General features: G+C 45.2%; 1 protein-coding gene across 2 annotated transcripts in view; it reads right to left on the reverse strand.

Moving 5' to 3' along the window:
- The window catches only part of LOC126101074 (glucose dehydrogenase [FAD, quinone]-like), a 138711-nt gene that overhangs the window by 41055 nt on the left and 81352 nt on the right, over nucleotides 1–16304 (reverse strand). For both annotated transcript variants that reach the window (XM_049911749.1, XM_049911750.1), the window contains exon 3: nucleotides 10019–10291. In XM_049911749.1, coding sequence (XP_049767706.1) covers nucleotides 10019–10291 — 273 coding nt within the window. The remainder of the gene's footprint in view (nucleotides 1–10018; nucleotides 10292–16304) is intronic.

Genomic DNA, 16304 nt, shown 5'->3' on the forward strand with positions numbered 1-16304 from the left:
TGACGTGAATACTTGCATCATCACCAGAAACTATTGAAAGCAAGTTTGATGAAGTGGACTCTCCGAGTAAGATGTGCTCAGTATCGCTGTTGATAAGAACTTTTTCTGGCATCCAATCTGCTGCATTTCAAGACTGTGACCGTCTCGGCGACGTCCTGGTGTCCACAACATCCCACAAGTATTTGAATGGTTCAGGAAGCCATTTTTCATAGAGACTTCTTCCTCAAACTGGTGAGAAACTCCAGGCCATTCATTTTGTTTGGCGTGTACATGATGTCCGTAAGCAGAACTGCATTGATACAAGCGCCTGTATTCCGGCATTTGACGAGTACATCCTCTCAGAGAAGGTCAGGGTTATTTATTATCAGTGTAAAATGAAGCTGTACATCCCAGCACCCACGATGTGTTTTCGGTGTTTGCGTTTCAGACAGATGTATTCCTGCTGTACAGCGCACCCTGTGTGCAGTGAATATGGACACCCACTTCATGTGGGGAGCCCTTGTGTTCTATCATCCGTGTTTGTCAATTGTCACTACCATCATTCTCCATACTCACCAGAGTGTCCGGTTTATAAGAAGTAAAGGAAGATACAGGAGTATACGTTCCTTGATTGTTTGTCCTACACTGAGGTTTATCAGAATTATGACCATCTTCCCCCTGTGTCCGTGACATCTAACTTTGCCTCTTTTACGTCCTTTCCCCTTCCTCCTTCCTTCTCCTTGCTCCAGTCCCGCCGCCTCTCCTCTCCCCCTCCCCAGTGGCTCTCACCACCTTCCACTCCAGGTGTCCCTCCCCCTATTCTTCGATGTCTGCTGGTGATGGGGCCCCATCCCAGGACCCCTCCCCCTGGTCTCTTCCTGACCAGAGGCCTCCTGCCACAAGTGGCTGTGGGAACCACAGTCTGTGAGACCCATGATCGCTGAAGCCTGTTCTCTCCAGACCCTGCCCCTCTCGACCTACAGAGGAGAAGAAGAAGAAGAAACATAAGTCCTCTGCTGCTCCCAGAGGTGCTGACTGCCCCACACAACCTAAGTCAGACGTCATGTGTATGGATGTCACCCAGTTCTTATTGGTGACAGATGGGTCCCAGGAGTGTGACCCATTTTGGCCCGTTCACCTCCTATTTGAATCTTAATTCCGTGCTTATTTAGTGGAATTGTAATGGATACAACAGTCAGTTTCCAGAGCTACAATACCTTATTTCCTTTCACTCTACAGCGTGTGTCATTCTCCAGGAATCTCATTTTACTGATGTTCACTTGTCTTCCCTTTGAGAGTTCTGCACCTTCTGTCGGAACTGGGTCAGCCTTTGAGGGCTTCCAGTGGGTCTACACATTGTTCCGAACTGACTTTGTTAGTATATGGATCCCTTCATACGAAACTGGAAGCAGTTGCTGTTTGGGTCCACTTGGAATCTGCAGTCAGTGTTTGCAATTTCTGTCTCTCTCCCAACAGGCCATCTATGCCTGCTACCCCAACTTCCCTCCTACAACAACTACCACCTTCCTTCCTCCTCCCTAGTGTGGTTGTGCTTTTTCTTCTAGTCGGGGTCTCCTCATAGATCATGACTTGGTGCTTTCTTAATGATATTTGCCCTACCCATTTCAGTGTCATTTATGAAACTTTCTCTGCCATAATTTTCTCGCTGACTTCTCCCATTTTCCCTTCATTATACTGGTCTCTGCACAACTACCTCTGCAATAGTAACCACTTCCTGGTGGTTCTCTCTTCCTTTCCCGCCTTCTAATGGTCAAGTTAGCCCACTGGGCTTCCCATTGCGCTAATTGACCTCTGTATACCTTTCAGGTCATGTTTACCCCATCTTTTCAGGTTGTATTGATGAAGTCGTCCGTGACGCCCGATATAATTATTCGCGCCTTGGGCATTTGCCGTACCCAGCTTGATGGGCTCCTTTCGCCACTGTTTGGTCTCATGGTGGAGCACAGCCATTGTCAACACCATCTGTGTTCGCAGTCGGCCCTTGCAATGCCTTAAGTGGCACCTGTCCTACGCCAGTCTTGTTACTTTTAAATGTCTTCATGCCAAGGCCCATTGCATAATTAAACAAAGTAAGCAAGTGTTTTAGGAATGCTTGGCCTCCTCTCTAGGTTCTTTTGTCCTTCATTACAGATATGGGTTAGACTCCTTACGCTCCAAGTTTGCTAATGGCAGTCTTCCATCCCGAGCCTTCGCCTTCCAGGTGGTCTTTACATGGATCCATTGCTTCTCGCAGAACACCTTGCGACCCATTTTACGCTACCATTGTATCAGCCTCTTATTCAGTTCCCTTCCTCCTTCAGAAAAAGCAGTCTGAAACCTCCCACTTATGTTTTATCACTTGTCAGGCAGAAACCTACAATGAACCTTTCTATGAATGGGAACTTCTTCTGGCTGAACTTCTTCTGGTTGAGCTTCTGGTCCTCTCCGCTTCCCACGAGTCAGGCCCCGTTTCGCCAGTTCCGATCCCACCAGTCACTCCGAATTTGAGTTGGCAACATTGCAGCTCTCGACAGACCCAGTAGAATTGGCTCCACAGGACTGGGTATTAAATGTGCTCCTTTTTTGTGTTGCTATTAATGGACACATGTCCTCCATCATACCATCACTCACCTGTGCTCTGTATGTTGATGATTTCTGAACCTGGACTAGTTCCCTCCCGGTGGCCACTGTGGAGCAACAGCTCCATGGTGCCATCCATGTGGTTACTCTCACACGATTTTCAGTCCCCTATAAATCACGTGTCGTGCATTTCTGTCGTCATATTGTGGTCTATCCTGATCTGGAGCTCTGCCCTGGTCTTCCATTTCTTTTTGACAACAGGCTTACTTGGTTGGCCCATGTCTGCCATCTGAAGATTGGCAGTCTCCATAAACTCAATGTCCTTAGATTTCTTGCCCACACCTGGTAGGGCAAAGGTCATTCTACTCTTTTCTGCATTTATTGGACAATAGTTATATCTCGTCTGAACTATGCTTATCAACAAGTTTATGGCTCAGCTGCCCTTTCCACACTGCTCCTCTTGGATCCTGTCCACCATCGTGGTATCTTTGGCTACTGGTTCCTTTAACACGACTCCTGTCAATAGTCTCCTTCTTGATACTGGGACCTCTGTCCCACTTTCAGTTCAGTGGTAGTAGCTCCTGGTTTCCTATGTCATCGCTATCTGCTCTTTATTCTGATCTTTTTGTGGCTTTGGGACGTCAACCACCTACTGCCTCACTGAGGTGGGTTTACTGATTGGGCCCAACCTCACTTCTCTCTGCCATGATTTCATCTTCCCTGTTTGGCCTGTTCTCCCGAACACCCCTCCCCCCATTGGTTAGTTCCTTGGCCTCAGATTTGGATGGATCTCTTCTGGTGTCAGAAAGCCTTCATTGCTCCTGCCCACTTTTGCAGGAATTTCCGTATGCTGAATCTGCCAATCACATGGGGTATGCCGTAACATCTTCTGGTGGCACAGAATACCATATCTTGCCTGCCACAAGTGGGATGTTTACTGCAGAACTGATAGCCACCTATTGGGCCCTCTGCCTTACTAAACAGTCCTCGCTCACTCGAGTTTTGTTGTGTATGGATTTGATGAGTGGCTTTCATGCTATTGCTCAGTTTTTTTCCCACCACCATTTTTTCTGTACCATTCATGACCTTCTAACCAGTTTTGACCATCCTGCTCATCCGAATGATTTCATTTGGTTTCCCAGCCATGTTGGTATCCTGGGCAAGGAGGGGGGGTGGCAACCACCTACCATGATTCCTCTGGGGCACATTTCCATCTTCACGTCAGATTCCTTTTTGCTCAGTTTGTTCACTCATGGGCTGTAAGGGGACTCCCACCATTTGATGTTCTTCCCAACACCTCTACTGTGGGATATCTACTATCCACAGCCATCTTTGTGTTGGCGATATGAGGTTCACCCATGGTTCTTTGCTCCATAATGATCTCCCCCTCCCCCCTTTGTATTCACAGAGTCCCCTCACAGTGATCCATATTCTGTTGGACTACCCCGCCTTTTGGCACTTCACACTAATTACGCTCTCCCATCTTTCTTGCCTGGGTATTTGAGGATGAACCTTGCATGGTTACACCCATTCTCAGTTTCCTTCGAAAAGTGTTTTTTTTTTCAGATTTAAGTACCCAAATTTCCCTCTGGAACTGGAGTCCCTCGATTACCGTTGGCATTGGTTTGGAAGACCTTTGACCGTGCCTCCACAACAGCCAGGTTTGCCTCCCTTTTCCCTATGTTTTGTTTGGTCTTTTGTTTCTCCTATTCTAGAGTCTGATATCATGGTGTGGATGAGTGCAGGCCTTTGGGGGCGCCCCTTGCTCTCACCCTTCCCCCCCCCCCTCCCCCCTTGTATTGTTTACTCTTCCTGCCGCACCGACACTCCTTTTGCCTCTTTGTTTGCCCATTTTCCTTTCTCATCGACTGCACTGTGCTGTTTGCGTTGTTCCTCCATCAGCTTCTGTCACCTTTGATTGTGGGACCAGTGACCTCGCTCTTTGTCCGCCCCCCCCCCCCCCCCCGCCCTCCAGTCAACCTGCCAACCTAGCAACTATTTACCAAGCACCAGGTTTCCATTTCAGAGATGTGTAGTTTCGAACAGACTGCCTGCGTTTTGGATTTGCTTTCTTTTAACTCACAGTAAAGTTGTTAATTTATATTTTAGTGGGCTATCGTTAGCATTATATGCTCCTGTAAAATCTAACCCCAGACATCTGTAGATACACAGGTGGTGCAAAACCTTTTTGATTTATTGATTGATGTGACAATGGGAAAAATGTGTGGCATTTGCAGTCAGCGTAAATACAGAAATACGTGCGGCAGCTGCAGCTATGTGATTGAAGCGCATGATAATTATTTTAATATCCACAAAATTTGTCTATTTTGGGTCGCAGCCAAATTAACGGAAATTAGCCTTTACAAAATTACTTAGTAAGTATTTGAAGTGAAGCGAAATATCTATCAGATTTTCGTTACACTTCAAGAATGAAAATAAATTATTAAATGTCCATGCTGTTAATGATGACCCCAGCATTATTCATTACTCTCAAGAAAACTGGAATGTAGGAGGTGGACTTTTGTAGAGGTACATTATCGTGTTTCATTACCAAGAGGTGTGTGGCTTCAAGTTACTTATAGTTTTCACTCTGCATGTGTGACGCTGCACACCTAGGTGGCAGACAGTGTTTACATGAAAGCTGTGGCAGGACCTAGCTGGACCTGACATCTGACAGCGGTGACTCTGACTGTTTATGCTCACAACCAAAATCCTGAGCAACTTTCCAGCAGACTGTGCAGTGCACCACACCAGCTGTAGCAGCAGAGTCCTGTCTGCTCTCCAGTGTTCTCTGACATTCTGAAAAACTTGTACTGAGTATGCCCTTTCGTTTGATTAGCCAGCTCAAATACTTCATCCTGTCAGTCAAATTATATTAAATCAACTTCGGACGCCCGAAGCAACTTTCATTTTCCCAGACTAAAGCCACACACACGAGACAATCAATATTCTCCCAAAAAGCATTTCAGAATAATTCTTAGTCTTCCGTTACCTCTCCCTCGATCTGCAAACTCTGTATCCTATTGCTCCTTAGTTAGAGTCCAGCCTAGGGATGTGCGATGTTAGCATATCATCGATGCTGATTTTGATTTCTTCGTCAACGTCTGATCATCGATGGCTGATAATAATCGACCATAAAATATCGATTTAAATGATGAATTTCTGGAATAGCGTTTAAAGCAACATACAAATACATCTGACATCTTTTTTATTAATCTATAAATACAACAACAATTATCATTACAAATGTCACAACACTTCATTTAAAGCGGCTAAAAGCCATTTTAATGATATACACTTCTGATGGCGTCAGCGTGGCGTCGATCTGTAGTATTATAAAAACTGAATAAATTCTCAACTGCCAAGATCGCAAAAATCATTTATACATATAGATGACCGGTTTTGGCATTTGTCTGTTGCCATCTTCGGATCTGCAAAAGCTGTGGCCGAAAATGCTAGGATACAGGATGCTAGGACAGCACCACGCATAATTATGTCAAAAATTTACAGTACATGAAATAGCATCATTACATTATCTCCTCCGTCTGCACTATAAGTGATGCTATACAATGGATGTCCGTGTTGGTGTAGTGAGCTACTCTGAAAGCAGTCAGGTCAGTTTTGAAATAACAGCTACGTACACACACATTATTGCGTCGATTACAAGTGCTCACATTCATCACCACTTCCCAACTGGCAGATCCCAGCGTGAACGTTCTTAGTGATGTGTAAGTACATCACATGGCGCAGTGGTAGAACATATCGATACTGCCATCTGACATCATCTTAACGCCAACCTTATTATCATAACATATAGCCAAGGCAGTATTCTATATTTTCAAAAAAACTGTCTGTAAAGCAGTATGCTACATTCATAAAACGTAATTTTTACGTAAACGTTTTTATATCATTTTAGAAAATTTCTAAAAACATTTTATAAACATTCTTCATAATTCTTTACCCAATTTTCGTTTATACAAAATCGTAAGCAATATGGCAATCTATAACCACTCAAAAATTCAGCTAATGTACAGATAGTGGCAGCATATACAGGTTGATTTTAGTAGATCCAGCAATAGCTCTATGTCTGCAGACACAGACTGATATTTCATCAAGAATACATTCAAGTTATGTGTACCAACAATGGAGATATTTCGCATTTATGGTTTTGTTGTCAATTGCGATGTTTACTTGAGCTCATCCATGACAACACGTTACTCGAGGTTTTGGTATTTATTGAGTGTTCATATTTAATGAAGTTTCCCCTTCGGTCTGTTGCCTTGTTGACAGAGAGAGCTAAACAGCTCGAATATTTCTGTGCAGTTTTTTTTAACTTTGAATAGTTACTACCAGTGATATGATTTCATCATCTGGAAGACTATCTTTCTGGTAATAACTGAATTGTGATGGTAGGTCCTTTTGTGCTCCTGTTTAAAAGGTATTCCGTTCTTTTACTACTTTATAACGATCACCCCATAAATCAAATTTTGTATCTCTCTTTTCCTGCAATGCAAAAAATGTAGCTCATCTGCACTGATAGCCATTTCAACAGCTGCAAGGAAATGCTTGATTGTTTCGATCGCCTTCGAACAGGCCAAAACATCTTGAAAGCTTATGTTCAGGAATCTGGTATCGAGCATCGTTGATATGGCTAATATCTTAAGGTGATCAGCTAGTAGTAAGAACATTTTTTTTATTTCTGTTGTGCAATTCCTCTTCAGTAGCCTGTATTGGTTGCATGCCAGATGTTTTGATATTCAACGTACTAGTTACTGGCTTTACTTTACTGCTTCAACTTACTTTTCTCTGTAAATTTCACGAGTAGACACTTCTCTAGAGTGTCTCAGAAAAAGTGGTCAGTATTTGGGGATATGACAGGAACGATCATGGGTTTCAGAAACCATGTTTATTGAACTGTTTTTGTCGGAATGAACTTCCCTGTCATATCTGTGAATGTGACCGCTCTTTCTGGGACACCTTTGTAGGCCCCAGTACATCACTATCTCTCAGATCTGAGACGATTAGTGTAGATGGTGTACTATCATGGCTTTTAATGACATTAGTCACCGGACGCTGCTCTAGAAATGAAAGTTGAATTCTGTTACTGAATACTTTTTGAATTAGTTTGAGTTCTGGTTCTTTTTTTTACCTCGTCATTTGATATTACAGTTTTTGAGCCTATTTCACAAAATTCTCCGCTCCAGTAATCAGTTTAGGCAGTTTGTCGTTTCAACAGATGTCTTTGCCATGAAATTTGGCATATGGGCAAAAGAAGATATACGACTTCTTCTTACGCGTGCTATTTGCACCCCTTTAACTACTGCAGCCATGTTATGAGGCATTAAGTGAAAGTATATGGCTCCAAAACCGTTTTAAAGTCTCAAATATCTATGATGTGTATATGCAGACTGAAAAGACGAACGAAAATTTGTCCCGAGGCTCGGAAATGAACCCAGGTCTCCTGCTCACTAGGGAGATGCGCTAACCGCCACGCGACCTGTGATGTACGTACTGTAAGACCTTCGGTACACACACCATCAGATTATTTGACTTGTCGCTCTAACGAAGAAGGCGAGTGTCAGCAATATGTCTCCTGGTCCTATTGTGACGTGTTTATCTTCTGCCGTTAGGTCAGACGATAGAAATGCCACTTGCACGCTTAGAGTAGCAGATTGCCGGTGACTACCTTTAAACAGAACTTGATTAATTTTCACACACATTTATTAAAATAATAACAAGCATAAAAATTACTTAACTTGGTTCTGGATGCTATTTACAATTGACACTCTGCAGTTCCTTTGGTATTGGTACATTAATCTTATTCTCACATATATCTCTGATACTTGACAAAAGTTTATCTTCATGGCTACCTACAGGAATATGGTAATCTTATTAGGCGCAAACTGAAACTTGACTATAGACTGGTACAGACAAATGTAGAACTCGTACCGACTGGTACAGACAAATGCAGACTGACTAATTGGAGGTCTGTACACTCGTTATAATACCTCGCGCGTTCACGTATCACTGCGCGAGTGTGATCCGCGAGGAGAAAAGGTTCTACGTTAGCAGCAACCTCATTGGCTGCGTTACATATTAATACGCGGATCGGCGGAAGCAGAATTTGGTCCGTCTCTATGGCAGCGCCATCTCGTAGTGCGGAGACAGACGAGCGCTGCGCCTGCGCTGTTGTGCTTAGAGGGGCGCGCTCTAGTGGGAAAGTTGTGTACGTGCTGACTACGCGGAACTATGTACACAACACCACCCTAGTACATTGGCTTTTCACAGCTGCACAGACCATCCTGGCATGCCTCCCTCCTCAGTCCAAATTCCCATTCACAGATCAGCCCATCCGGTATTCCCCTAAACTTGAACAGCATTGCATATGCTCCCCAGGTGTGTCGGAATAACACTTCAGAATCGAACGAAACAGGGGATCCTGCCTGAAACCCAGGCACAGGTGCTTTAATCCAATAAAGCTCGTATATGTCTCCAGAGAGATTTGATGCTGAAATGTATACCAATACAGCTGAAGAGCCTCCGCAATGCTGTTCGTTTTTAGTGGAATACCAAGTGGGTTCAGAGGTGAATGAGAATTTGGACTGAGGAGAGAGGAGTGCTGGCGTAGTCTGTGCAGCTGTGCAGAGCCACTCCACTGTCCCAGGGTGGCGCAGGGGTCAGCGCGTCTGCTCAGTGAGTTGGAATTCTGGCCTCGGTACAAATTTTCATTCGTGACTTCAGTCTGTGTGTATGCATTACGAGACTCGAGACCTGTGGTAAAGGCAAGAGCCCGGTTGTGAGTCGGCGAAGCTGTGAAACTTCCGGGCAGATTAAAACTGTGTGCCGGACCGAGACTCGAACTCGGGACCTTAGCCTTTCGTGGGCAAGTGCTCTACAGACTGAGCTACCGAAGCACGATTCACGCCCCGTCCTCACAGGTTTAATTCCGCCAGTACCTCGTCTCCTACCTTCCAAACTTTGCAGAAGCTCTCCTGCGAACCTTACAGAACTAGCACTCCTCGAAGAAAGGATATTGCGGAGACATGGCTTAGCCACAGCCTGGGGGATGTTTCTAGAATGAACCTGTGTTCCGAAAACTATTCGTTTAAATAGCAAAAAAGTTATTGACAGTGGTGGCAAACAGCCTGTAGGCTTTTGGCCAACATACGAAGAGGGTATTCTGCCTTAAACGTCTATGTTAAAGGGTTTCACGGTCGATATTGAAACATCGATGCGTAAAGTCCCAGTATCGATATTTTATAAATATTGAGGACCATCGGACATGCTTATCCTAGGCTCGTCCATTGTGCGTGCAGACGAACAAGTGGGGATCCTTCCTCCAATTGCAGTAGCACTTGAGGAGTCGCACCTGTAGCGTTCTTTACTAACGAGGTGCTCTCTTTCTAGTGATCAGGTGTTGCAGAGAGTGATGTGACGTGGCAGGGAAGTCGGTACTCACGCTCTGGTAGCCCCAGCCGTCGTTGCCCTTCTGCTCCCACTCGTCGTAGTCCCTGGGGTGGCCGCGCGCGTAGATCATGTAGTTGATGGCGGAGGAGCCGCCCATCACCTTGCCGCGCGCCCAGCCGCAGGAGCGGCCGCGGCGCGCCTTGCACGCCCGCCCGTCCGGCTGCGTGCGGTAGCGCCAGTCCAGGTTGCTGTTCTGCAGCAGCGGCGCCATCGCCGGCACCTCCGCCACCTCCGGCTCCTCGACGCCCGCCTCCAGCAGCAGCACCTGCCGGCGGACACACGGCTGTAGCCGCCGTACCGCTCTGTTCCTACACTAGCGTATCCGAAAGGCGCCGCGGGACAGAATAACTATAACGACAACAAGGCATGTCTCGTACACCGAGGCTCAATAGCGTCCCCTGTTGTGTGTCCGGATAAGTCACTGTCGCTAAAAACTTGATCAACAGCAGTGTGAAGTCGAAGACGTGAAGCAAAAGCTGTTATCTCGTGAGTAATTTCGAGCATATTTATCGCTATCGACAGGGGATCTCAAGTTGATTCCGTATGTCTAGATTTCCGGAAAGCTTTTGACACCGTTCCTCACAAGCGACTTCTAATCAAGCTGCGGGCCCATGGGGTATCGTCTCAGTTGTGCGACTGGATTCGTGATTTCCTGTCAGGAAGGTCGCAGTTCGTAGTAATAGACGGCAAATCGTCGAGTAAAACTGAAGTGATATCAGGTGTTCCCCAGGGAAGCGTCTTGTGACCTCTGCTGTTCCTGGTCTATATAAATGACCTGGGTGACAATCTGAGCTGTTCTCTTAGGTTGTTCGCAGATGATGCTGTAATTTACCGTCTAGTAAGGTCATCCGAAGACCGGTATCAGTTGCAAAGCGATTTAGAAAAGATTGCTGTATGGTGTGGCAGGTGGCAGTTGACGCTAAATAACGAAAAGTGCGAGGTGATCCACATGAGTTCCAAAAGAAATCCGTTGCAATTCGATTACTCGATAAATGGTACAATACTCAGGGCTGTCCATTCAACTAAGTACCTGGGTGTAAAAATTACGAACAACTTCAGTTGGAAAAACCACACAGATAATATTGTGGGCCAAAGGCTGCGTTTCATTGGCAGGACACTTAGAAAATGCAACAAGTCCACTAAAGAGACAGCTTACACTACACTCGTTCGTCCTCTGTTAGAATATTGCTGCGCGGTGTGGGATCCTTACCAGGTGGGATTGACGGAGGACATCGAAAGGATGCAAAAAAGGGCAGCTCGTTTTGTATTATCACGTTATAGGAGAGAGAGTGTGGCAGATATGATACACGAGTTGGGATGGAAGTCATTAAAGCAAAGGCGTTTTTCGTCGCGGCGAGATGTATTTACGAAATTTCAGTCACCAACTTTGTCTTCCGAATGCGAAAATATTTTGTTGAGCCCAACCTACATAGGTAGGAATGATCATCAAAATAAAATAAGAGAAATCAGAGCTCGAACAGAAAGGTTTAGGTATTCGATTTCCCGCGTGCTGTTCGGAAGTGGAATGGTAGAGAGATAGTATGATTGTGGTTCGATGAACCCTCTGCCAAGCACTTAAATGTGAACTGCAGAGTAATCATGCAGATATAAATGTAGATGTAGATGTATCATGAAATAATGTCTCAACAGGTAAAGGGCTTGCTATCACGACAGTAATGAATGTCTGAAGCCGGTGCTTGAAATATCGTCGTACAATTCGACAAACGTGTACTGCACCATACGTTGTAACAACGAAACAGGTTGACGGACATATTCGTCGAACTTGATAGCTTCCTCCACGGTGTCGGCTCTACGTCGCAGCCCTGCAAGAAGAAGTGGACTCGTCTGCCTCGCCGATTTGAGGCCAACTACTGCGAGCAATCCTGTTGGAGGAACATCCACAACTGAGCCTTACACCAGAGGCTGAAAATACGGCTTCAGTTGAAAAGTTCTTTTACTAACACACGACCCGTTTCGGGCTCTTATAAGCCCATCTTCAGGTGTCGAGCGCCGCCGTGGACGTGTGCTAGGAGCGGTGTGCCACCTATGGAAGCATATGTACAGTAGAATGCACGGCAGCTAACACTTTTGGACAGTGCTGGAGAGCCTAGTACAAGGACCAATCAAAAATTTGCTGCTTGAAGGCGTTTCTGCAGCGTATATGCAACATAGCGCGACTCCGATGCGGCTATACTGTAACAACAACAACGCTGTACTATTGTACAAATAATATTTTCTTTTTGATTTTTCGATAAACTAGTGTAATCGATGTTCCGATTTCATTTCTTTTTTTTGTTTCATGCCATTATGTTAAAGAAACTGTAAACAATTTTCAATGTGAATATTAATGTTTATGTCAAATTTCAAGCAATATTGTAATAGAATTGGAGTGTAACAAATGTTGAAACTGTTGTAAGATGTTAAAGTTGTAATTGTGCGTCTGGTCCATACGTAGGCAATGTACACTCCTGGAAATTGAAATAAGAACACCGTGAATTCATTGTCCCAGGAAGGGGAAACTTTATTGACACATTCCTGGGGTCAGATACATCACATGATCACACTGACAGAACCACAGGCACATAGACACAGGCAACAGAGCATGCACAATGTCGGCACTAGTACAGTGTATATCCACCTTTCGCAGCAATGCAGGCTGCTATTCTCCCATGGAGACGATCGTAGAGACGCTGGATGTAGTCCTGTGGAACGGCTTGCCATGCCATTTCCACCTGGCGCCTCAGTTGGACCAGCGTTCGTGCTGGACGTGCAGACCGCGTGAGACGACGCTTCATCCAGTCCCAAACATGCTCAATGGGGGACAGATCCGGAGATCTTGCTGGCCAGGGTAGTTGACTTACACCTTCTAGAGCACGTTGGGTGGCACGGGATACATGCGGATGTGCATTGTCCTGTTGGAACAACAAGTTCCCTTGCCGGTCTAGGAATGGTAGAACGATGGGTTCGATGACGGTTTGGATGTACCGTGCACTATTCAGTGTCCCCTCGACGATCGCCAGTGGTGTACGGCCAGTGTAGGAGATCGCTCCCCACACCATGATGCCGGGTGTTGGCCCTGTGTGCCTCGGTCGTATGCAGTCCTGATTATGGCGCTCACCTGCACGGCGCCAAACATGCATACGACCATCATTAGCACCAAGGCAGAAGCGACTCTCATCGCTGAAGACGACACGTCTCCATTCGTCCCTCCATTCAGGCCTGTCGCGACACCACTGGAGGCGGGCTGCACGATGTTGGGGCGTGAGCGGAAGACGGCCTAACGGTGTGCGGGACCGTAGCCCAGCTTCATGGAGACGGTTGCGAATGGTCCTCGCCGATATCCCAGGAGCAACAGTGTCCCCAATTTGCTGGGAAGTGGCGGTGCAGTCCCCTACGGCGCTGCGTAGGATCCTACGGTCTTGGCGTGCATCCGTGCGTCGCTGCGGTCCGGTCCCAGGTCGACGGGCACGTGCACCTTCCGCCGACCACTGGCGACAACATCGATGTACTGTGGAGACCTCACGCCCCACGTGTTGAGCAATTCGGCGGTACGTCCACCCGGCCTCCCGCATGCCCACTATACGCCCTCGCTCAAAGTCCGTCAACTGCACATACGGTTCACGTCCACGCTGTCGCGGCATGCTACCAGTGTTAAAGACTGCGATGGAGCTCCGTATGCCACAGCAAACTGGCTGACACTGACGGCGGCGGTGCACAAATGCTGCGCAGCTAGCGCCATTCGACGGCCAACACCGCGGTTCCTGGTGTGTCCGCTGTGCCGTGCGTGTGATCATTGCTTGTACAGCCCTCTCGCAGTGTCCGGAGCAAGTATGGTGGGTCTGACACACCGGTGTCAATGTGTTCTTTTTTCCATTTCCAGGAGTGTATTAGGATACGTAGAATGCAAAACCTCTGGTGAATACCCTGTCTGTAAGGGAGCGGTAAAAGGTGGATGGCAGGCGAGCGCGAGAAAATGCACACGGGCGCTGCACGGCATAACGGGCTCAGCAGTAGTAGTCGGAGGTGGGCATTGGTCTGAGCAACGCGTTCTGGAGCGAGGAGGCTCTCCTGGAAGACGTGGTTTCATTGAGCCTCGGATGTGCCGTTCCGACGCCTATACAGCACGGCAACATTCAATAGGCACTAAATGGAAAAGTATTGCCACGCTATGAAGAAGTAAAGTGCCGATACATCAAGAGCCATTGCTGTGGTTGTATGTGTGCTCTGTGCCTCGCCATCTCGCCGCCCGCCAACCGCCGCATCGATACGAACAGGTTGAAACTTTTAGTACTGTATTCGTGTGGACCAGTGTTACTTTTGTTCCATACTGTTCAATAACAACTTAAATTTTTCCAGAACTGTCCTATCATTTAATTATCCTCACAACTAACCTAGACAGGGTCCTTTCCAAATGTTATGCAATCCGAGTGTCCCGAAATGAAGAATTAAAGTTTATGTTAATAATATTTACCTGCAGACCTAGCTATGTTAGAATGATGTTTAAAGAACTTTGTTGTTAATGAACTAATAGATGAATAACAAAGGTCTGACAAAGTTGGAAGATAATTTTGAAATTGGTTTAGTGATGAAATTTAATTATTTCGAGACAGATATAATGGTTCCAGATATAATGGTTCCAGATATAATGGTATTTAAATGAGCAGGAAATAAGATAAAAAGAGTAGTAACTCATATAATGGAAATTTTGAGCACACAATGATTTCAGTAATTAAATTTTTTTTATACAGTGATCATAACAGTTTCAGGGTCCCCCCCCCTTTTTTATTCATTTATTCATTTGAATTCTGAAGTGTTCTAAATTGATTTGACCAGCAAAAGTTAAAGTCAATATAAAAGCCAAAATTTATCAGTGTTTTATCTTTATTAAAATTGAAATATTGTTTGTGGCTCAAAATTACTATTTCTAGGGTAGCCTATGCCCGATTTTAATCAGATCAATAGATAGTACGAAGTTTGGTAGTATACATTATAGTGTAGTGTTATGTATTCATGGTTTTTCCGTATCAGTACAGAAAGTGAAACTATCAGTTCAATAGATTTTCTGGTTTTAAAATTTACCATATTATGCTGTGTTACTACGTGTTGTTTTGCTTGAACGTACATCAACTTGTACAGGGAAGAAACTCAGTTAATGCCTAATTAGGCTGGCGACCGTATTATTAACAAATTGGTAGCATCTTCTGTGTTGTTTCTTGTCCGTCCTGACGTGTAGTTGCATTTCGGACTTGCTTGACGTATCATTGTTATTACAGAGTGGGTGTAAGTCTGATTTGCCTCCATTCAGGTACACGCGGTCAATTTCTATACAAAAATCCTTTCTCATAAGGTGAAGCCCGTCAACTTACCATAGTACAGGCTTTAATGAGTATCGTGTGCACTAGCGCAGCGTTACAATACAAGCACCCACACGTTGTTGTTGTTGTTGTTGTTGTTGTTTTTGTTGTGGTCTTCAGTCCAGACACTGGTTTGATGCAGCTCTCTATGCTACTCTATCCTGTGCAAGCTTCTTCATCTCCGAGTACTTACTGTAACTACATCCCTCTGAAATAGCTTACTGTATTCATCTCTTGGTCTCCCTCTACCATTTTTATCGTCCACGCTTCTCTCCAGTGCTTAATTGGCGATCCCTTGACACCTCACAACGTGTCCTGCCAAACAATCCCTTCTTTTAGTCAGGTTCAGCCACAAATTCCTCTTCTCCCCAATTCTGTTTAGTACCTCCTCATTAGTTACGTGACCTGCCCATCCAATCTTCAGCATTATTCTGTATCACCACATTTCGAAAGTTTCTATTCTCCTCTCGTCTAAACTATTTATCGTCCAAGCTTCACTTCCATACATGGCTACGCTCCATACAAATACTTTTAGAAAAGACTTCCTGACACTTAAATCTATACTCCATGTTAACAAATTTCACTTCTTCAGAAACACTTTTCTTGCCACTGCCAGTCTACATTTTATATCCGCTGTACTTCGACCATGATTAATTATTTTGCTCCCCAGATAGCAAAACTGATCTACTACTTTAAGTGTCTCATTTCCTAATCTAATTCCCTCAGCATCACCTGACTTAATTCGACTACATTCCATTATCCTCGTTTTGCTTTTGTTGATGTTCATCTTACATCTTCCTTTCAAGACACTGTCCATTCAGTTCAACTGCTCTCCCAGGATCTTTGCTGTCTCTGACAGAACTACAATGTCATCGGCAAACCTCAAAGTTTTTATTTCTTGTCCACGTATTTTAATTCCTATTG

This window comes from Schistocerca cancellata, chromosome 9 (genome assembly GCF_023864275.1).
Source record: "Schistocerca cancellata isolate TAMUIC-IGC-003103 chromosome 9, iqSchCanc2.1, whole genome shotgun sequence".
Lineage (NCBI taxonomy): Eukaryota > Metazoa > Arthropoda > Insecta > Orthoptera > Acrididae > Schistocerca > Schistocerca cancellata.